At 37.9% G+C, this 22719-nt stretch overlaps 3 protein-coding genes across 5 annotated transcripts in view; 2 read left to right on the forward strand and 1 right to left on the reverse strand.

The window, feature by feature from the left end:
- The window catches only part of LOC107591082 (SUZ domain-containing protein 1-like), a 6799-nt gene extending 3232 nt beyond the window's left edge, over nucleotides 1-3567 (reverse strand). Inside the window, exons 1-3 of one of the 2 annotated variants that reach the window (XM_016280091.1) lie at nucleotides 3545-3567; nucleotides 1122-1171; nucleotides 773-1042 (exon numbers count right to left, since the gene is read on the reverse strand). In XM_016280091.1, the coding sequence (XP_016135577.1) occupies nucleotides 773-1042; nucleotides 1122-1171; nucleotides 3545-3550 (326 nt within the window). In that variant the 5' untranslated portion in view covers nucleotides 3551-3567. Of the gene's footprint in view, nucleotides 1-772; nucleotides 1043-1121; nucleotides 1172-2189; nucleotides 2303-3544 lie in introns of those variants that run through there. The other variant, XM_016280090.1, reaches the window with a different exon arrangement.
- Nucleotides 2627-6122, forward strand: LOC107591081 (sulfotransferase family cytosolic 1B member 1-like). Of its 2 annotated transcripts, XR_001609854.1 has the most exons (10): nucleotides 2627-2700; nucleotides 2912-3067; nucleotides 3149-3277; nucleotides 3383-3480; nucleotides 3561-3687; nucleotides 3803-3897; nucleotides 4729-4909; nucleotides 5016-5686; nucleotides 5809-5895; nucleotides 6078-6122. XR_001609854.1 is itself a non-coding variant. In XM_016280089.1 (8 exons), exons 2-8 carry the CDS (start codon nucleotides 2929-2931, stop codon nucleotides 5126-5128), a joined length of 882 nt encoding a protein of 293 aa, XP_016135575.1. In that variant the 5' UTR covers nucleotides 2627-2700; nucleotides 2912-2928; the 3' UTR covers nucleotides 5129-5801. The 2 variants fall into 2 exon arrangements, 1 of the variants encoding a protein (XP_016135575.1); XM_016280089.1 differs by lacking the exons at nucleotides 5809-5895; nucleotides 6078-6122 and having other exon boundaries at nucleotides 5016-5801.
- Nucleotides 6123-10454: 4332 nt separating this feature from the next.
- Nucleotides 10455-22719, forward strand: part of LOC107591084 (msx2-interacting protein-like) — a 37871-nt gene continuing 25606 nt past the window's right edge. Inside the window, exons 1-3 of the mRNA XM_016280092.1 lie at nucleotides 10455-10676; nucleotides 13689-14009; nucleotides 18696-19322. Coding sequence (XP_016135578.1) covers nucleotides 10594-10676; nucleotides 13689-14009; nucleotides 18696-19322 — 1031 coding nt within the window. The 5' untranslated portion in view covers nucleotides 10455-10593. The remainder of the gene's footprint in view (nucleotides 10677-13688; nucleotides 14010-18695; nucleotides 19323-22719) is intronic.

Here is a 22719-nt window from a genome sequence, read left to right on the forward strand (position 1 = left end):
AGTGAAAAAGTTAAGGGGGTCTGAATACTTTCCGTACCCACTGTATATATATACACACACACACACACACACACACACACACACACTACCGTTCAAAAGTTTGGGTCAGTAAGATTTTAAAATGTTCTTAAAAGAAATCGTGTTCACCAAGGCTGCATTTATTTGATCAAATACAGTAAAGACAGTAATATTGTTGTAATATTGTAATAATGAAATATTAAATTTTAGTATATTTTAAATGTTAATTCATTACTGTGATGGCAGAGCTACATTTTTAGCAGCCATTGCTCCAGTCTCACATTATCCTTCAGAAATCATTGTAATATGCTGATTAGGTGCTTAAGAAACATTTCTTCTTATTCTTATTGTTGAAAACAGTTGTGCTGCTTAATATTTTTCTGGAAACTGTCATACATTTTTTTTTCATCTTTGATGAATAGAAAGTTCAAAAGAATAGCATTGATTTGAAATAGAAATCTTTTGATACATTTAAAAATCTTTACTGTCACTTTTGATCAATTTAATAGTAGTATGCTATAAAAGTAATAAACACATTATATCAAGGATCTTCCCATAATCAACAATATAAATCGAAGTTGTTGACTCGGCTATTGTGATGCTCATTTGTGGCCTTCTACAGAAGATTATATAGCTCAGTCTCAGAGCTCATGGTGGGAATGTGTGGAAAAGTTTATGCATTATCATTAAAAAAATCAGTTTTAGCTTCCAGAACCATGAGAGTTTCGCTCTATTGAGCGTGTCAGTATTTTACCGGTCTGAATTGGGTCTCTCCTGTGGTGTGTCATCAGGAGTAGCACTGCCAAGGATTCTCTTCCTGGCCTCTGCGTATTCTGCCTCTCGCTGAGCTAAGGATTTTACTTGTGGGGAGGGTCGAGTCTGTGTCACAGATGATCCTAAAGATCCATTACTGGAGGGTCGCTTTAAAATACGAATCTGAGGTGGGGGTGCAGCGGGGAGGGAGTCATCCTGGATTACGATCGCTGTCCTCATCGGAGAACGGCTCGAACTGCCACTTGAAAGTCTGGAAGAGCATCAAAAAGTGATTAGAGTAAAACAAGCTACACTGAGCAAAATATGGGCTCAAGGATGACCAGACATACCTTTCTTTCTGACTGATTCGAAGCTTTTCTTCTAGTCTTCTTTCCATTTCCTAAATCAAACACAAAAAAAATGAACACTTCATCTGGAAGAATATAGCATAAAGTAATGTTATAAAACAGTACAGACAGGCCACTTCAAGGAGGGGCCTCTGAACCAGCAGCAAGTTTTCAATTTCACAAAGTTATTTATATATCTTTAGTGCAGATGCTAAATTAATGACAGGGCCAAATTACAGAGTGCTGCTTGAGTAGGTAGACAACATAAGGCTTTTCTAAACAGAGATTTGAGGGAAAGATGTGTTTACAGAACCTAATGGCTGGGGTGTTGACGTTGCTGCCAGACAAATACAGACCTAAATCTTTAAAAAGTCTCACGTTTTAAAAGAGCAGCCATGATACATGATACCATATTGCACGCACTTTCTCTCTCTCTCTCTCTCTCTCTCTCTCTCTATATATATATATACATATATGGCACTAAATGAGAGTAAAGAAACTTTTTTTCCTGTCAAGGGCATATTTAAAGGAACATCTCACCAAAAATCTAAATTCTGTAATTTACTCATTCTTATTTTGTTGTGAAACTATGAATTACGTTCTTCTATGGAAAACAACCGGAAATGTCAGGCAGAATGACAATCACAGTAACGATTTACTCTCGTTCTACTGGAAAAAAAACAATGAAAGTGAATGGAGAGACTGAGACTGCATTTTGCCTCACATCATCCATTTCGACGACGAAAAAGGTCAGTAATGCGAGTAAACGACAGCTTTTTCTTCTTATTTCAATTGTTGAGTGAACAATTATTTTAAATGCATCTACAAAACAATAGTATCGCTCACAAGATCCACACATCTGTAAGTTATAACTATCCGAAAGTTACAAGATCCGAACTTTTTGAGATAAACCTTCCATTTTTCATCTAAATCACTACAAATACTTTACCAAATAAAGATATGTGGAATTTCAAATACATTGTCCCCACGGTATCATTTACAACAGAACCCAAGACAATTTGAAAACTTGTGAAAACCGCCTGTTGACTATCTGAATGGAGACTATCCCACCTCGATTTTCCGCTTCTTTGAAATCGTATTTCCGCATAAAGTCAACTCATAAAATTCTACACATATCAAAAAGACACAGTCCCTTCTATACGACATCCAACAGGTCTCAGTCCATTCGGGAGCCATCTTTGGTATCTTACCAGGATATTGAATAAGTATACGCTGGTTAGAATGAATAAGTACAAATTGCGTCTTTTTTGGTTATTAGCTTATAAATCCAGTTGACACACTTTATTAAGCACTGCAGAAGAAGGATATGCATTGTTTTATAGGTATTACAAGTAAATGCTATTTTTATAAGGTAACTTTAGTTTTAGCATCTTACATAATAATTACAGCTTATGATAGGAAAGAGTTTCATATAAAGTAAGTCACACAGAAAAGTGCGCAGTCTGCTACTGCGCATTTCGTTACAAATCAGAATGTGTACAAACCAGTAACTTACTGAGCAGTTGTGCAACAGCAAAACGCACATTACAGTCACCGTCTGCTTCAGTCCAAGGTTCCCAAGGTATAAAAAACGGCTTATTTTCTCCTAAAAACAGCTTAATTGTTTCGTTTTGTAGTCTACTACTAAATCGCTTAATATATAGCAACATTAACTCAATTAGGCCATACATGATAATAAACGTACGAGAGATTAAACGATTAGACACAGAAAAAGTCTTACATAAAAACATTTTGGTGAACAGTTATTAAAATGGTTATATGCTTAATCACAGCTAATTTGAAGGAAAATATGGATGGGACAACACGCGAAAGGCTGAGTCAAATTCAGGGTGTCCCAGTACTAGAGCGGGTGGTGAAGTACTGGGCAAGAGTGGAGAAATTCCAGGCGTCAAATGAGGATTTACTCATTACCACGTATCCTAAAGCAGGTAGAGTACAAAAGACTGAAAACAACATGATGAAAACAACACAATGTAATTTGAATAATGAAATCATCTTGTCTGTAAAAGGAACTACGTGGACACAGGAAGTAGTGGATAGCATCCTGAATGAAGGAGATGTTGAAAAGTGCAAGCGGGCGCCCACTCAGGTGCGCATGCCATTCTTAGAGATGACTGCTCCTGATGGTTCAAGTTCTGGTATGTTTTATAGAACCAAACACTGTTTAGCAACTTTAAACATATATATTTTCATGCAAGGTATATCCTATGCATAAAAAAAACATTTAAACTCTAATGTTATAGGTATAACTAAGCTGGAGGTTATGGATCCCCCTCGTGTTATAAAAACTCATCTTCCCATCCAGCTTGTGCCTCGTTCTTTCTGGGATGCTGGTTGCAAGGTTAGAAGGTTAGATTTCATGGGCTGTATTGAAAAATACAATATTATGTGAATGCTACACCCACCTTCATTTTTCCATAGGTTATTTATATGGCCCGTAATCCAAAAGACACTGTGGTTTCATATTATCACTTTGACCGCATGCATCTTTACCAGCCAGAGCCTGGCCCTTGGCCACAATATCTGGAGAAGTTCATGAAAGGGCAATGTGAGTCATGAATGCTGCGACTGTTCACTATAGCAATGGCCTTGTTTTGTGTAAAATGTGAATACGCTTAATTATGATATCTTAAATGAACTCCTAATGACTGAATTTTTTTCAGTGGGTTGGGGATCCTGGTATGACCATGTTAAAGGATACTGGAGGGAAAGGCATAACAAGAAAATCCTTTACATATTATATGAAGACATGAAAGAGGTCAATCAGCTTTCTGCAAAACATATTTATATTACATGGTTTTTCTTATTAACAAAGTAGTTCAGGCAAAAAATTAATTTTGCTGATAATATACTCACTCTCAGTCAGTTCAAGATGTAGATTGTTTCTTCATCTGAGCAGATTTGGAGAAATGAAACAGGAGTCCAAACAGCTGATAAAAACATCACAAAAATCAACAAGTAGTGCAAGTAATCCACAAGCTGCATGTCTGTAAAAACAAATCCATCAAGACATTTTTAACTTCAAACCATTGCTTCCGTCTAAAATAGAGAAAATCCTCTATCCATAATATTGCTCTCTCCAGTCCAGTTAAAAAGTAATCTTGTCTGAATTAGGAGAGAAATATGCACAGATCAAACAAACGAAAACTGTCCAAAACTAACAAATATGTTAGTGGATTTTAATATGAGAGAACAACAGGGGATGGACTTTTTCACAGGAGGTGTTATTATTATGGATTCATATTTTGGCCAGAAGCAACTGTTTAAAGGTAAAATGGCTTGATGGCTTTGTTTCTTAAAAACATAGAGCTTTTCACTTCACAAGATGTTAATTGATGGACTGGAGTCATGTGGATTACTTATGGATTATTGTATTGCTTTTATCAGCTGTTTAGATTCCCATTATGATTCATAAGGGATAAGTGATATAATGCAAAATTTTATTTGATCTACATCTTGAATAGAGTCAGTTTTCAGCAAATTAAAATTTTTGGGTGAGCTCTTACCTTTAACTTTTTGAGCCTATGAAAAGTCTTGAGTATTTGAGACTAAGTATGAGTATTTGAGTAATTTGTATACTTTATTTCAGGACCCTGTTCGTGAAGTAACCCGCATTGCTCAATTCCTCGAACGGCAGTTGTCAAAAAGTACAATAGAGCATATTGTGCAAATGACAGCGTTTTCAGTTATGCGAGAAAACCCCATGGCAAACTACTCAACTATCCCAGATACAATCTTTGATCGCGCAGCCTCAGAGTTCATGAGAAAAGGTGATTTTTATTTATTTATTTATTTTAGAAACTATTATTGTAATGAACCATTTAAATTGGATTTGTTCTATTCTTTTTCAGAATTTATATTTATTTTGTTTTATAGGTGAGGTTGGTGACTGGAAGAATCACTTTAGTGCAGAAGAGGATGCTGCATTTGAGGAACACTATCGTAAAATAATGTCTGATTGTCCTATTCCAATACGGTTCACAATATGAAAGACTGAAATGGAGTGTGTCTGTTTTCTAGTCCAAAAAAAAAAACCATTACAATTTCCTAAAGTTATTATTATTAACTATGTAATCCCATATATGTTTCTATTTTGCCTCATAAAGTACATTGTACATTGCTGGGCAACAAAATGTAATATTAATGTTCTACTCTGGATGGGTGGTAATTGTTGACTGTTCAAAGCTCTTGAATGGAGTGTAAAGTTCAAGTCCCCTCATAAAATCTCTGGAAAGTACACATGATATCAGTTAACGGAAATGAAATTAATCTTAAGCAGAGGGCAGAAATGTAATGTTGTTGTTTTTTTATTTCATATTTTTACAATTTTAAATCAGGAACAGGCCTCAGAAATAATTATGGGAATACATTAATAGATTAAAACTTTGTGGCTGTAGAGAAACAAATCATACAGTTGTAAAAACTGATCAAGGCCTAAGTGACCTTTGAGACTGTGCTCCCAAACATCCAATGCTTATATCTGCACTTCATAAAGGTTATATGAGAGTGAGGTTCGCAAACAACGCAACTGAAAATAACAAAATAAGGTCAGTAATATTGATGATTTTGATTAGTTAAGATTTAGTTTTTTGTGTGTGTGTGTGGCCAGTTTGACTAGTATCTATGTAAACAAATCATTGGCACATTAAACAATTTCTCACTTACATAGGCATGTTGTCCTTCATTTCCCGGTTTCTGCCAAGTGTTCCTACTTGGCTAACACCAAGTGCTATTCCTTTACATAGTGTTTTACAAGGTGAGTCATGAAATGAAAATTCTGTCACAAATGTTCATTAATAAAGGAGTTAATTTACTTTGATAACAATAGATTATTTATTATAAATATAGATTGATCTTTTGGTATAATCTTGCCCTGCATTGTGAAATTATATATATATATATATATATATATAATTTTGTGTTTTATGTTAATCACAGGGCTTGTGGGTGCTTGTGGAATCTGGGTTCTTCGTAACCTTTTAAAAATTGCATTTGCTTATCTCTTCATCTGATCCCCAAGGCATTCAGTAGATAAGATTGTAAGTATGATAAGTATGTAGATAAGTATGTAATAACATACTGTATTTTCACAGCATGTCACCTACGTGCCTAAAGGCCCATTAAAAAGACCTGGAAGTCGGGGAGAACTAAGGAATTTCGAAAGGAAACTGGACTAGGCTTGGATGAAAACAAACTTGACACATATATATACACACACACACACCTCTGCAAAATATAGGTGTTAGACACAATCCCATGAGGGTCTGTGGTTTGTCTGAAAAAAAAGTACATTTAAGTATTTAAGCGATACGTGCCTTTCAATTCCTAAATATTTCAAGCCGATTTAGTACTGCATGAAAAAGAATACCTTCCATAATAAATATAGCCATTCAATGTATGATCTGTATGAATATGGTGCATTACATTTCCTCTACACCTATATATATAGAGAGAGAGAGAGAGAGAGAGAGAGAGAGATCTCAAGCAATATTAATTTTGACTATCTATGACTTGGATAGGAACAACCAACAAATTTGGCCAGGGTCACCCACGCAGGCATTATAATAAACACAACGAACACAACAAAAACAGGTAAAAGTAGCATTTACACTCACTACAGAATTGCGTCTAATCTTTTAACATTTTTGAGCCCTGTAACAATTTAGTTCCGCCAATTCCTTGGAAGCAGCCAAGCGCTAAAGTAATTAAACTGAACTTGAACCCAAAATAGCTCCACTGGAAACAAAATGGCCGCGGGGCTGTCATTTCTTTTGTTGTGCTGGGTTTTGCCTACACTAGGTTATTCTCAAAATGGCGTCATATTTCAAAGAACATTATTTTGAAAACGGACAAAAATGAACAACAGAACAGTTAAGAACATCGAGTGTGTGATCTGTTCGTGACGCGTAAATCGCTCTGGTATGCAGTCTGTACGCGTTTAATTCATCACGGCGAGACTGTTCCAGGACGTTTAAAAGCGCTCAAACACACAAGGACAAAACATTTCTCTCAAACGCATTCCACATTCTGTCACTTTTTTGTTTACAATCCCGTCGTTTCCTCTGTCGAATAAATACATTACAATTATTCATATCAATTTAGTAAAGCAATAAATGTCTTCAGGTCCTTAGAAGTTTGCCACACCGTCTTGTGTTTGGAGCAAGAAAAAAGAACATTGTTGTCCAAGTATCCCGGGGATTCATTTATTGTATAACATACAACATTGTTTAGGACTAAATTGCGTTTTTGTACATCCAACGTGCAACCAATCCCAAACACAATCCCAAAAGAACGGTCAAAGAATTACATTTTATTAGTTCTATTCCATAAATATTAAGGATTTAGGCAGATCCCGAAAGTCCATGCAATTCCAGTAAAACCTCAAGACTGAATCTGAAGATTATGTGGCTTGCTCAAGATCCAGCCTGAGAAACTGCTCCACCTCGGTACAAGTTCCAGAATTTTCTACCACTCGGGAGGGTTTGTGATCGCTCTTTGTCAAAACTCTATGTGGGCGTGAAAAGCGCACGCGCGATTCATCCATTGCGGTCCCTGTTTTGCCGCATTGTGGCGCATGCGAGAACCAAACCATACGCCTCGTGCATAGTTGGAAAACAGACAAATGTTTGTTTTAATAAGGAAATGTTACATGATTGGGCATTACCTTGGGTGTTTCTTCAAGACAGCATTTGATTGCCACAATAAACTAGTGATTAATCATCGCCTTCATTTACATTTTGGACAGTTTATCCTAATTGTTAACAGGCTGTACTGTCGTTAATTATTAAGCTTACGCGACGCTTGTCTTTTCAATTAACTAATCATGTTAAAGACATCGTTCTTGTTGTTGTAGTTAAGACTGGGAGATATCCGACTAGGCTACTAATCTCCCACAAATACAGACGGAACTATTAGCTAGAGAGTTGACTAAATTATACCTGCGCTAAATGAACTAGTTCCCCGGAGTACAGAGGATCTCGTTATGTCTTTTGTTTTGACTTGTGAGTCGTTTATAAATCAGACTGTTCCCACTTGGATTTTGGGAAACAAATGGATGTGCAAACGTATACCTATGGAGCTTATAATATGACAAAACTATTTGAATTTGTATTGTATACATTTGAATTACTGACAAGTGGCATTTATCAAAACTGAATATTATGTGGCATTTAACACAGTTCTGAATTAGTCTTTGTTTACTTGAATATTGAACACTTGAAATTTAACACGACTGAATTTTTTTATAGCAGAGTTTTATAGACATGTAGGCTATTTTCAAACAGTGATTTTTTTTGTTCTGCATTCTTTGACTGCACATATCTAGTTTTTAAAAATACAACTTCAAGTTTTCAAGAGGAAATTCGGAACATCAAATTCAATATGCAGAAATTCAGATAGTAGGCTACAGAAAGTAGGTAAGAGGTAATCCACAGGGAAGAGTAGATGATCTCCGAAAAAAAGTCAAATGAAGCATTTTGGCCAATTAGTAGTTTTCTGGAGTTCAGATCAGGTTGATCTAACTGATCATGAATCGCCCAGAGGTATCCTAAATCATTCTTAAACATTTATGGTTTAAACAGCCTACTTATATGTTAGGTTAGCGTTCTCAGCATGTGATATTTGTCTAAGCCAGTGGTTCTCAACCTTTTTTACTCTAAGGCCCCCCTCCTCTCCAAGTCAATACATACCTTGCAAAAATTTCACTTCAGATATTCTTTACAACTTAAAAGTACGTAAACCTCAATTATACAGTAACTTTAACAAATAAGCACAAGTCAACCTGCCATACCAAACAAGACCACAGGGAGACGCCAAATGAATGCATACACGGATCCATGCAGAATAACTAATCACACCAAAATACAAATGAAAAATGAAACTATTCTCACAACCACTGTGTCTAGACCGGACACGAGCAGTGAGACGTGTTGCGACAAAAGACGGCAGAACCTTATTGTAATCAATACTGACTACACTGAATGTGAAATTCCCAAAAGCAAACGGATTCCCCGTTCTATTTCTGATGTAGTCCAAGCTCTTTGCAACAGCCGCTTTGTCGTTTCAAGTAGTCGCATCCCTATAGACATGGTGTTGCGCTGCGCCGCATCCAGTGTAGAAAATATCACTGATTATAATTAATGGGCTCTACCTCTTTTTTGCTTTCGCTCGTGTCCTGTGTAGACACGGTGGCATGCTAATCACTTCCACACCAAACTTTAAACTTTAAACTTTAAACCAAAGTTTAAACTTTAAAACAAACACAAGAGACCTCTTAGATAAACGTTTCACATGCTGAGAACGCTAACCATATAGGCCTAAATATAAACCATAAATGTTTAAGAATAACTTAGGATACCTCTGGGCGATTCATGATCAGTTAGATCAGAGGTGCCCAAACTCGGTCCTGGAGGGCCGATGTCCTGCAGAGTTTAGCTCCAACCTGCCTCAACACACCTGCCTGGAGGATTCTAGTATGCCTAGTAAGAGCTTGATTAGCTGTTTCAGGCATGTCTGATTGGGGTTGGATCTAAACTCTGCAGGACACCGGCCCTCCAGGACCGAGTTTGGGCACCCCTGAGTTAGATCAACCTGATCTGAACGACAGAAAACTACTAATTGGCCAAAATGCTTCATTGGACTTTTCGGAGATCATCTACTCTTCCCTGTGGATTACCTCTTTCCTACTTTCTGTACGATCTGAATTTCTGCATATTGAATTTGATGTTCCGAATTTCCTCTTCATCTTGAAAACTTGAAGTTGTATTTAAAAAAACTGGATATTTGCAGTCAAATAATTCAGAACAAAAAAAAAATCGCTGTTTGAAAATACATGTATATAAAACATGTATATAAAACTGCAATAAAAAAATTAAGTTGTGTTCAATTTCAAGTGTTCGATATTCAAGTAAAAAGAAAAAAAATCAAAAAAAGCTCCATAGGGTATACAAAGCAGCAGCACTGAAGCTAATAACACCGTCCTGCCACTGACTCATGAATAAAGAGTTTGCGGTAAACCACACGTCTCACAATTTACACCCCAAGATTATGATTAACTTGCATTTTTAAAGTCCTGTTCTACAAACAGCATGCCAAATGCCATATTAAAGCAAGGCAACCTAGTCTGACTTTTACCTTGCAATCTAAGCCGGGGCATGAATCCAACGTATATGCACATTTTAACACTTAAAGGTGATTTACAGTAAACTATGCCATGTCCGATTATTTGGTCCATGTGGTATTCCGAGTGCTCATTGCATATGCGCGATCTCGTCATGAACCGGAGCGCGCTCCTCGACAGCGAGGTTGAGGCTCTCGTAGTCAACACAGCTTTCAAGTGCAAGCGGGTCCAGTCGTAGTGTCGAGTCAGAGGAACTGCTCGCCCACCGTAACACACATTCAGCCGGATTTAACTCAGTAAGATCTTCTGTATGATCGGGGGACACCAAAACGCAGTATGGTCCGGGAAACCAGACATTTATGGGTGGGGAATTTACCAGAAAATGTTCGAGAGGAAAAAATTATCGAGCACTTCAAACGGTAAGTGACGATTTGCTTGAGAGCGAGACAACATCCAGCAATGTGCTTCCTTCAAGTGTTTTGGGGGGAAACAATAGCAGCGCACCGGTGCGGAGTTAAACACCTTAAACGTGTGCCACAACTTTCGCAGCAACGCTGCTATGGAGTTGGCTTGTTTTGGCTCACTTAACGTACGTTACGCTGGCTAGTGATTAGCTTTCGAGAGTCGCAGTCGTCGCTAGGTTGCTAATTAGCACGGAGGGGCTCATCCAAGCGCGTTACTTGTAACCGTTGGTTGTATTACTGCTGGCTTCAACTTGCGTTAATTTGCAACCCAGATGTCAGTAGCACTATTGAAAGGTAACGTTTGTTGCATGGTGGTTGAAAAAATACTGCGAGCGAGCTGAATTGGCTAAATGCTGTCTGTAACGTTACTTCTAAAAGCATTAAAGGGTGTTGTTTTGAGCTCGGCTCAGATGTCATGAATGTCAGGCGAGCGCTGACCGTCAGTGGCTGCATCTAGGAGAAGTCAAACAATAGCAGTGTGGGGATACTTTCAAGATGAGTTTGTGTTTGAAAATGTTCAGGACCAACCTGCAAATTATAATTTCTGTCAGTCTATGAACATGTGGCGACAGTTCCTATTACCGCACCAATAGGACGTTTACGTTAAGTTGTCAGCCAGAAGTTTGTGTATGGCTGTGAGGTGAATATACTCGCATACATGGGCTGTTTTGTTTAGTATAGCAGCAAGGCATGATATTCAGTGTTAAAAAGCATCTAGCGGTCAAAACCTCCCACATACCCGAGGGGTTTAATGTCCATTTCTCACCTGTATGGATTCAGGTAATGCGAGGTAGTATATCGTTGTTACAAGTTACATCCTGGCGTTGAGTGGAAGGCGTAACTAAAGCAGAATAACACGGTTTGTTGGAACTAAATGGTGCGAATCGTTTTTTATCTGAAACAGCGTGGCGAGATCGTTCCCTCAGTAGTGACATCGCAATATCGTGTGTTACACCAATACATCTGACTTTAAAGTCGGTTGCTTGATTGTTTATATCTTCCCAAAACATGAATTATTATCGCATACATCTCTATAAAAGGTTGGATAACTAAATATACCCAGCTTTATCTGCATACATACAGTATAGTCACGTAAAGCGAAACTAACGATACATCGCAAGTATCGTCGCAAAATGTTAACGTTTACCATATTATCGCCCAGCGTTATGCGACGAAGGTATTATAAACATTAACGTCGTGTTTTTCTGTAAATCCCCTTAAAACAATGTAAGTTAGTGTAAAAAGCACTTTACATATAGAATTGACTTGACTAAAGGCTGTATAACAACTTTATTGACCACATTCATTACCTACACGTATGAATATAGTCTGTCAAGTCACATATTTGTACAAAAATACAATCAAAACACACAGACGTACGTTAGTCTTTGAAAAATGTAGGTGTGATCGAACTCCTCATAATGTTGTTTTTGTTTGGTTGTATAGCCTGTATTGTGCTGGAGATGTTTAGGCTGAACATCATAACAATACATAGCAAGATATTACTTTGCGAGTCGAGCACACAAGGAGGTAACGTTAGGCACTAGTACGAGAGAACCTACATATAAGATTTGTGTAAATAATTTATTCATTTTTAGACCAACCGCTTTGTTGTCTCAACGGCAGGCTTTTGTTCACATGCTTGTCTATTTAGATTTGAATTGTGGTAATAACGGTCGCCCCTTGAATGGGAACTAAATTAAAACACGCTCATGCTCAATTGTGACGGAATATTAAAGGAGAAATAGTTTTCTGTTGTATACAGAAAAATAAATACAGATATATACATTTATATAAATAAATGGAACACATTTATGTACGAGAGAACCTACATATAAGATTTGTGTAAATAATTTATTCATTTTTAGACCAACCGCTTTGTTGTCTCAACGGCAGGCTTTTGTTCACATGCTTGTCTATTTAGATTTGAATTGTGGTAATAACGGTCGCCCCTTGAATGGGAACTAAATTAAAACACGGTCATGCTCAATTGTGACGGAATATTAGAGGAGAAATAGTTTTCTGTTGTATACAGAAAAATAAATACAGATATATACATTTATATAAATAAATGGAACACATTTATGTAGCCCGAAGTGATTTGTGTACAGTGTCTGTCAAAGCTCAGGTCAGTGCGGCAGAGGTAGCCTACTTATTGAAGATGGGGGACGCGAGAATGAATAAGCAGTGTGAATAGGTTTGTAAAATGGCGACGGAGATTGTGTAGTGAGTGTGAGAGCTGGTGTATCAGACAGCTGCTCACCTAGAGCACCCATTTGAATGCCTATTGCTTATTACACACTTTCATATTTTGCTTACCAAGTGTTGTTTTAACCTCCATGTACACCTGGCATCTGTATGTTTTGTTCATTTGTTTGATGATTGACAGCAAATTAATGTAACTTTATAGTATATTTACATGAGGCTCATACGAGCACCATATTTCAAGAATTGTACAGTAAAAATGTCGAGAAGAGGTCAATAGAGCAGATCAAAACATCACAAGGACGTTTCAAGCCTGAATGATTTGACGGAAATATGACATTTGACTGAATTCTGGCATTCACATATACATATTGTGCAGCAAGATGCTATTTTGCAATTCTGTGGTGCACCAGAAACAGGCCATCAAAATCTGATATTTGTTTGCCTGTCATAATTATTGGATGTATTCAAATGAAAGGAGATATTACTGGCATGTGGTTGATGCTACTCATACAGTGGTACATTTTTGTGTGATGATACATAAGGCAGGCTGTTTTTATTTGAATAGTCTTATTTACATATTGCACAAATGACTGGCATGCAGGTTTGTTTTCAGCTTTTTCACCATCTAATCTGCCCTTTGCGGATTGGCAGTATGTATGATGGTTATTCATATCAGCATAATTGATTGCAAGTATCATGCAATGCATTTGTGTTGGCTACAATTAAATACCTTTTCTGCTATTTTTTTGCTTTTTTTAGGTATGGACGTGTGGAGAGTGTCAAGGTGCTCCCAAAACGTGGATCAGAGGGTGGAGTGGCAGCTTTTGTGGATTTTGTGGACATTAAGAGTGCTCAGAAAGCTCATAATTCTATCAACAAGATGGGAGACAGGGACCTACGCACTGATTACAATGAGCCAGGAACTATTCCCAGTGCAGCTCGAGGCCTGGATGATAGCCTGTCCATAGCCACTCGTGGGCGGGATGTTTCAGGGTTCACAAGGGGGGCGGGGGGCCCTGTGTATGGGCCCCCTGTGTCACTCCACAGCAGAGAGGGACGCTTTGAACGCAGACTAGACGGGTAAGTGGACATAGTTTTTCTGAAGGCAGGGGGACCATTCGTTTCTTGTAACTCATCTCTCCCTCCCAGTTATTTCCGTCATTAATTGGGCTAATTTATTGTTTTGGGGCGGGTGACATGAGGGAAATTAAGAGAACACACTGGAGTGTATTAATTTGGGTATCGCACTTTGATGGTTGAGGTCTGTCATCGCTCACCGTGTAAAGCAAACCAGTTTTGAAGTTTGTCAAAGCATGGAGAACATGCACCGAAATTCATTATCATTATGTAGAGATTAGCGTGCCTCTTCATGGGGATTCTCTCAGAGTTGGATATCACTGCGAAGAGAATCCAGGGCATGTTTCGGATATCAAAATATTCCGGGATTTCTGGAAGCTAGAGCGAATCCGTGACCGCGGCCTTACCTGGAATTGCCCTATTCTGGAGTACTGTACCGCCCAAGGTGGATTAATGGGTTACATCATGTGTTTTTGCTCTGTTATTGTAACACGATTACGGTGTTGATCAATTAAGACTCATTGATTGGTAATTGGATTATTGAAATGGGTGGTTTAGGAATCAGTTCTTTCCATTCCATGATCTGGAACGCTGTGGATGGTATTCTCTGGATTCTTAATCACAGTGGATTAATACTACCCAATGACAAAGGATATTCTATCACTACGGTTTCTTTTCTCTTTTTTTCGGGATTATTTGTGGTGTTAGGGTTTGCCTTTTAATTACATGGGAGACTTCTGCCATTGATCAACATGGTAGAATGTGACAGAAACGCAGTGAGCAAATCTTTTTATTTATCCTTATTTCTAGACCATTTAAGTTCATTTTTTCTTTTTTTTCCTAAATGCCAAAGAAAAAAAATATATTTTAAGTAGCATTTGGTCTAATATACTGAAGAAAGAACTGATTTTTGGATCCACACAGTAAAGCATGGAGGTATGGCTATTGTGGGGCTAAAGACATCTCAGTTTGGATGTGAAATATGCCACTGGATTACAAAACCCCATAACGGATTTGGGACTACAGCAGACTATGGATACACTACAATTAATAAGAAAGTCGGTTTCTCCTAATGGACTATTCCATTGCCAATGGATTATCAATTTTTCCAAGCGTCAATGAAGATTCCACTGGGATTTGTTAAACATTGATCGAATGCCCATGTTTTCAGGTTAACTTGGATTATTACCATTCACAGTGATTAGAACATTGGTACCTTGTTCTATTGGGATATCAGAGAAAATAACTTTTTCAGCTGTAAGGAGGTGGTGAGATAAGATTCCAAATAACTGAATCTGTTTTTTTTAATGCACTGAAGAGGGATTTAAAAGGACAGAGGCATCATGCAGAAAATACATTTTTTCAAAATCTACAGAGACATTTCGCTTCAAAGGACTAATGAAAATAAAGAACACAAGTAATGCTGTATGAAGAACAACATTATGGATTTATATTTTTGGACTTCTTTCTCCAGCCTGTTTTTGATCTGATGGGGATTTTTTTTTTGCACTGAACTGAGTTGGACATTCTGCCTCCTGACCTTTACCTCCATACGCTTTTCCCATATTGATATTGACTTATTTTTTAAGATGCATGGATTCTTTTTGGTCGAACTATTATGTTGGATCCTGAAAGATAAGGATTACTTCGTTGTTTTTTTCTTACCATTTTTACATTCTACATTTTTAACCCCCTTTTTTGCTCACAAAGTTCTGTCTCCCTAAATTGTATTTGGAATTGTAGGTCGGGTTACCGCTGTCTTAAAAGGTTGGTATGTTCTGCCCTGTGTATTTTAGCTGTTCTCTAACCCCTAGTATGATCCCCTGTCTTTTTTCCATCTCCCACTAACAGATGTAGCTGTTAAACAGGCTGTTTTTAGTAGCTTGTTGGCATTTGCAGATTTTTACCTCACTTTGCTGTCCCTTTCCTGATTCTCAATCTTTGTTACACTCCCTGGCTTTTTGCCTCTCTGCTTTATCTACGTGAATAATTTGAATATTGTTTGAGGCTTATGAAGACAAAAAGGTTCAAATGACTTTAAAGAATACAGCAAAGCTAGCCAAACGCATAACAGCTCTATGAAAATGGAGGAGATGGCAAATGAGCTGTGGAGTGTTGTGATTCAATGTGTCACCACTGTTTGTCAGTCAGTTCTTGTGCAAATTACAGGAGTGGACTATATGTACTGGAAAGGTTGATCACAGTCAAGTTACACAGCTGGCTTCACTAAACAAAAGCATCTTTTTCTAATGGAAACCAAATTTATTTAAATTAAATAGGTCAGATTTGTTGCAACATGCTCACTGTCATTCACTGTCAAGACTAACAAATACTTATTCTGGAGAAACTGCATCTCAAGCTTTTAAAGGGGTCCTATTATGCTCTGTTACAAAGTCTTGATTTTGTTTTGGGGGTGTACTAGAACATGCTCTCATGCTTGGTGGTTCGAAAAACGCATTATTTTTCACATAATTTACATTATTACAATACCTTTCTCCCCAACCTGGCACAAACGACTCAATTAGTTCTGTGCCCTTTGTATGGAACATATACGCTCCCTTTAAACTGGAATCATGGCGGAATATCTGGTAATGTCCACTTTGCAGGGCACTTACAGTCAAATATAACAAACGTATGAAGCAATAAGAGAAACACACAAAATGTACAGAGCGGGGGTATGCGAGGACTGGAAATGAGAACCTCTGTTCTAGACATGCCAAAAATTTGAGGCTACAGCACAGCAGCTCTTCTTCTTCGTCGTCTCGTCTGATGCAGTCACTCAACCAAGCATTCTAACCATGACCTCGCCCCTCCCCACCCCCCAACCATTCAAATTTCTGTAGGCGGGAATTATTTGTAATAAAATTCTAATGAGCCGCTTTGTGATATCACAAAGCCCGTAAACCAAACGCTGTAGTCCAAACGAGCCGTTTGCTGTTGTTCTTGAAAAAATCTCCCTTTGGAGTGGACTTTGAGATTTGTAACTTTCTAGATCTTTTTTATGCCCAAACATACACACTACACACGGACTAAAATTAAAAAAGTGAAAAAGCATAATAGGACCCCTTTAATGGAATTTGTCAGGTGTTGTTTCAACCTTTTAGTGATTAGAAATGACAGAATTGACTTGTGTTATAAATAGCTAATATATTAATGTGTAAATTTGCTATGCTGCTTGGCAACCATGCAGTTATTAATGGTCAGTGGTCTGTATAACTTTGCGAAATATTAGTTTATTTTGATGATTATCATTATTAGTAATAAATGTAACTGTTGGTAGCTCTATTGCAAGATTAAACAGACTTTAGGTACACTGCTTGTCGTGCCTAAGAACAATTCTTAACCGTGGTAATATTATTTTAATAGACTACCTCTCATAGGTTAGGCTATGGGTTATTAATATTTTCTGTAGCACACTTAAGACCATTCAAGTTTGAAAAAGTAAATGAAATAATTTTTATTTGCAATCTGATAATTTGTATAATAATTTGTATAAGGAAAAACCGACAGGTAGATTGACTGATTTAAAATTAGCAGAACTCATCAGTATAAATATATAATTTTTAAAATATTTAAATATTACTGCTTTTTCCCTCAGTGATTTAAAAATATATGTAGGGTTTTGACTCATAAAAGGGTTGTGGAATGATTGCAGTTATGTTTTAATAGTTTGAAAAGGGCTACTGAAACTGAAAGTCTTCAAGTGTTTCTAAATGGCTATTAAAGTGAAGCTAGGGTAGAGCTTAGCGTATCATGGTGTCCCTTTTACACATTCCTTTTTGTTAGGGTTTATTTTGTTCCTCTTTTTAAAAAAATAACATGGTTTAGAATCACTCTCCACATGAATCATTATTCTACAGCCTGACCAGAACAAATTATGTTGGAGTGTATTATTGTAAAAGACCTTTATTCCAAAATAATGAGTTTTTATAACCTGTGGATTTGATTTTATTATTTGAGAATTACTTAATTGTATTCATGAAACCTCATCCCGTTTTGTTAATTAAATCACAAAATGAGGCAGTAATACGCGGTTATGTCATTCTGTCTTAGAAGGGAAGTAGGTTGTCTGGAATTTCTAATTAAAAGAGATATTTGCTTTATTATATTCATGGTAATACAGAAGAAAATAACTATCTAATTGGTCATCTCTAAGTGTAATGTAATTGCAATTTCTCACTAAGAAAGACAACAACAACAACAAATCAAACAGTAGTTTTATGCATTAAAAAATAGTTCATTTTAGTTATCTAAAAAATTGTAAATTGCCATTGTAAAGTAAATGAGTCTCCTGATTTTTTTTGTCTGTAGCCTGTGTAACTTAGAATGTGACTGACCATGGCATGCATGACTTTTGTCATGCATAATTTTTCCCCCCTTTGTTTTCAGTATGGATTCAGTTTGATTTCACAAATGCAAAAAGAGTAAATTGCAAAAGCAAAATCCCAAATGAATAAACAAACAAAAAAAGTCCAAGTTGTCCTGACCTGGTATCAGTATTTGTATTGAATGCTACAATAAAAGACAGTCCAAGACAGCATCTTTCCAATATGCACTTGCAGTCTTATGTTTTGATTAAATCAATCTTCAATGCATGTCACTTGACTTGTATGCCTGTCAGGGATGAAAATAACATTAATTTCATTCCATTTTTCTTTGCCATCCTCCATCCCTTTCCTTGTCATGTAGGGCTGCGGACGGTCGAGAGCGGTCTTACGATCACAGTGCCTATGGACACCATGAGCGTAGCAGCAGCAACAGCAGTAGTTTCGATCGCCAACGTCACTACGAAACCGATTATTATAGAGACTCTAGGGACCGGGCCCTCAGTGGAGCTAGCGGGAGTGCCAGTTCTGCCAGTGGCAGCATTGGAGGCGGCTCATCAGGGGCCAGTGTAGGTGTTGCAGGGAGTGTTGCAGGAAGCAGCAGTGCTGGTGGAAACAGTAGCAGCGCTGCTGGAGTAGGAAGTGGCAGCTTGACACCGGGAGGCATTGTCTACTATGGCTCACGAAGCCGGAGCCCTACTCGCTTTGAGACTACAGAGACTCGCTATGAGTCCCGTGCCTGTGAAGCTTTCACACTCGCCAGTGTGGTCCATCGGGATTTATACAAAGAAGAAAGAGGCAGACGAGGAGAAGGGACATACCACCACAGTCGCAGTCGTTCACCACACTCTTCGCAATCACACAATCCATCACCACAGAGGCTGCCGAGTCAAGCAGTGCGGCTGGCACACTCCCGCTGTGGCTCAGGATCCCGCAGTCGTTCCTCCAGCTCTGACTCTGTCAGCAGCACCAGCAGCAGCGGCAGTGGCAGGTAAGTGCAATAAAGCATCTTGGTGCATCTCTTTAGCACAGGGGTGGGCAAACTTGGCCCTTCCAGGCCACTTTACTTCAGAGGTTAGCTCCAACCCTAATCAAACACACCTGAACCAGCTAATCATTGCCTTCAAGACTACTGGAAGGCTACAGGCAGGTGAGTCATATCAGGGTTGGATCAAATCTCTGCAGGAAAGTGGCCTGGAAGGGCCAGGTTTGCCTATCACTGCTTTAGCAGATCGATGCCAGTACATTTAAAATAAAATCTTTATATGTTAAAAGCGTAGTTCACCCAAAAAAAAGAAAAAACAAGTTGTTCCATTCTTCTGAGCACAAAATATATTTAAAAAAAGTTTTGGTAACCAAAAAGTTTCTAGTCCCCATTGGCATTTTTTTTTACCATACGTTGAAAGTCATAGGGGACCTGTAGCCCATATTCTTCAAAATTTCTTCTTTTATGTTTTACAAAAATAATTGAAACAAACTGGATATAATGTAGTTACATATTCTATAAAATTATAAACACACTTTTGCTAGAAAATTATGGGATATGATGCACATTAAAACAGGTTTCAAGAATACCACAAGTCACTTTTGCAATTTCATCAAAACCTCATCTGTTAGCCAGCTAGATAGCATTATCTTTCTGAAAAATCAGCAGAATTTGCAACAGCAATGTAGATTTCATCACAGAAAATCAAACTTTTAAGTTTCAAGGCTTCAGATCTACGAATGTAAAATTTTTAGTGGCAAAGCAGCACTGACTGGAAAAGGCCAAATTACTGTCCTGTCAACTGGCCCAAAACTCCCTCACACTGGTCATCATTAGGGCCTTTCGCACCGCGGGAACCTTTTCATAGTACCAGAACTAATTGTGGAACTGCCCACTTTTTGGTGTTTTCGCACCGCCGGAACTGGGTGCGATTTTAGTACCGGACTGCCTTTTTCGAGAACCAAATTAGCTCCTACTCCGGAGCAGGGTCTAACCAGCACAACTGGTACTAATCGTGACATAAGTAGACATTGATTGACCAAACGCGTATGAAAACGCCCTCACCCGCCATGATTTAAAACGCAGTGTAAACATACTGTAAACATTGTGTCAACTTATTTTGCAAGTATGGAGAACAGCGCTAGATGGACGGACGCTGAAGTGCAGGCACTTGTAGCAAATGTAGCACTCCCAGTTGTTGTTGGAGATTCTTAGTCCTCCTTTCGGTTCTTTCAATCACTTTACGTATACGTCGACTTTCCATGTCCACTGTGAAACCCGCGAGACACAACAAAAACACAGCTTCGATCACTGCGTCCTCCATCCTCCTGTTGTTAATGTTGTTCTTCTTTGTTTCTGTTGTTAAACGCCGCGCACAAATGACGACGCTGTCGACCGGCTTACGTCACTTCTTAGTACACACTCTCAGTGTGAATGCAACCCTTTTTAAATGGTACTGGGAAATAGTTTGCACAAAATCATCCCAGTACTTTAGTACTGTACATTTAGTTCTGGAACTAAAGCGGTGCGAAAGGCCCTATTGTTGAGCCATGTTTGCATGGCTTTTAGTACTTAAATGACAGTATTGCATTTTTGTTTCTTTTGAAGAATATGTACGAAATGCTTACGTGCTGCTTAAAATGTGCATTTTTCAGTGTTAACATACTTTATCCTAAATGAATATGCATAGGCGAGTAGATAATTTGTAGGTTGTGGCTCTGTGACACTATCCGTCAATGCTTTATTTGTTTAAGCATCTTGACCAGCCTGACACAGCAACTTTGGCTCAACCAGTAGATTGAGTTTGAGTCAGGACTGTCTGTTTGGCACATAAATTACATTTAAACATCTCTTAGCATGCTGATGCTTCAAAAAGATCTTTTAGAACTTGTACAGCCATTGATTAACCCTGTAAATTCATCATAGCATGACAAAGGCATAGTCATAGTAGGATACTTCTCAGTTGCTAAGTTGTTGATCTTTGGACTCAATCCACATGCTAATGTAATGGCATGTGATAGCTTTGTCTTGGTGGTCTTGGTGATCCCCTAGGTTTTTAAGTTGTCAATAACAATGGATACTGATTACAAATTAAGTAGTTAGTCGGTAACGGTAAACATACTTTTGTTGTCGTTCATCATTGCTTATCTCCCAGTCAACGTTTACTGTTTTAAAGATGCTTGTTGGCTTTTCTTTTTGTATTAAATTATAACTGGATGCTATAAAAAGAAACCAGAGACGTTTTTAAATGTTTTTTTCCCCCACTTACGATGAAGAATATTGTTATAGTAGAATATTACTTTCTACTAAATTGATTACAGTTCTTACTAGTATTCACCCATTTCAAGTCAGTATGCAGTAGATGCACCGTTGGTCTGTGTGGAAAGGTTTCTCTCACGTGTGGCCACCAAGACCCTTCCATAAAGTTTGTTAGTGTATGGTGACCAACCTTTTGTTTATTGAACTTTAACCCCTTATTTGTGTTGTAAAACATTGAGTACATTGTACTTCAATCAATCGAACCTCTCAGCCACACCAGTTATGTCCACTTAACTATTTGTGACTTCTAAATCTAATAAACTGCACTAGTGATCTTCTTTTTTTCTTTTTTTTTTTTTTACATTATATTGTTTTAACTTGATCTGTTTTTCTGAGCCATTTCAGCTGATTCTGTGCTGTAAACCAACAAAACTTGAAAAAGTCCAATGAAGGGAATGCAAACTTTTTTTTTTTTTCATCTAATTCCTGACCCAGTTGCAGATTTGGCTTCGAGCTCTTTGAGTCGGCATATTGGGATGCCCTGGAGCGGATATGTGTGCAAGCTATAACTGCTCTGGTCAAGCATTGCCCCCAGCAGGTTTTGGACTATAACTTTATCTTTGTGGGAATCTCTTTTTATCCTTGAATTTTAAAATGTAGGAAATGTTTCAGGACAAATATTTAAACAGATATAGATGACCATATCAAAGTGAATGCATTTAGTTAGGTTTCCCCCTCTAAACATTTAGCTTTTAAGCATATCCAAAGACAGAAGCCTTATAGTTTTTGTCGATGTATATTTTGTAACGTCTGGACCAATCAGACACACCATTTTTCATTTGATTTAACAAATCAATTATTCATTAGATTAACAAACATTCACAGACCCCTCACCCAATAAACATACTGGGTGCCAAGTTGTCTGTGAACGAGGCCCAGGACCCTGGTTACCATGGCAACCCTGACACCAGATAGATTTTACAAGTCCTCCCCCTCTCACTGCATGTTCCATAGGAAGAGGCACAATGCACAGTAGAAATGGACTTTTCTCTAATTAATCCATAGGAACACACATATCCTTCAGGTCATCGTGTATGTTGTCTTTGAGATTTTATACTGTTTTATGCAGGCTTATGATGGAACC

Source organism: Sinocyclocheilus grahami, unplaced genomic scaffold, assembly GCF_001515645.1.
Source record: "Sinocyclocheilus grahami isolate Dianchi unplaced genomic scaffold, SAMN03320097.WGS_v1.1 scaffold137.1, whole genome shotgun sequence".
In the NCBI taxonomy this organism is placed as follows: Eukaryota; Metazoa; Chordata; class Actinopteri; order Cypriniformes; family Cyprinidae; genus Sinocyclocheilus; species Sinocyclocheilus grahami.

What these genes read in the sequence shown, in the direction of transcription:
- LOC107591081 (XM_016280089.1), top strand. Translation starts at nt 2,929, where the DNA reads ATGGATGGGACAACACGCGAAAGGCTGAGTCAAATTCAGGGTGTCCCA. An exon ending in TCCTGATGGTTCAAGTTCTG is followed by an intron (nt 3,278 to 3,382) that starts GTATGTTTTATA and finishes CTAATGTTATAG; the next exon opens with GTATAACTAAGCTGGAGGTT. An exon ending in TATATGAAGACATGAAAGAG is followed by an intron (nt 3,898 to 4,728) that starts GTCAATCAGCTT and finishes ACTTTATTTCAG; the next exon opens with GACCCTGTTCGTGAAGTAAC.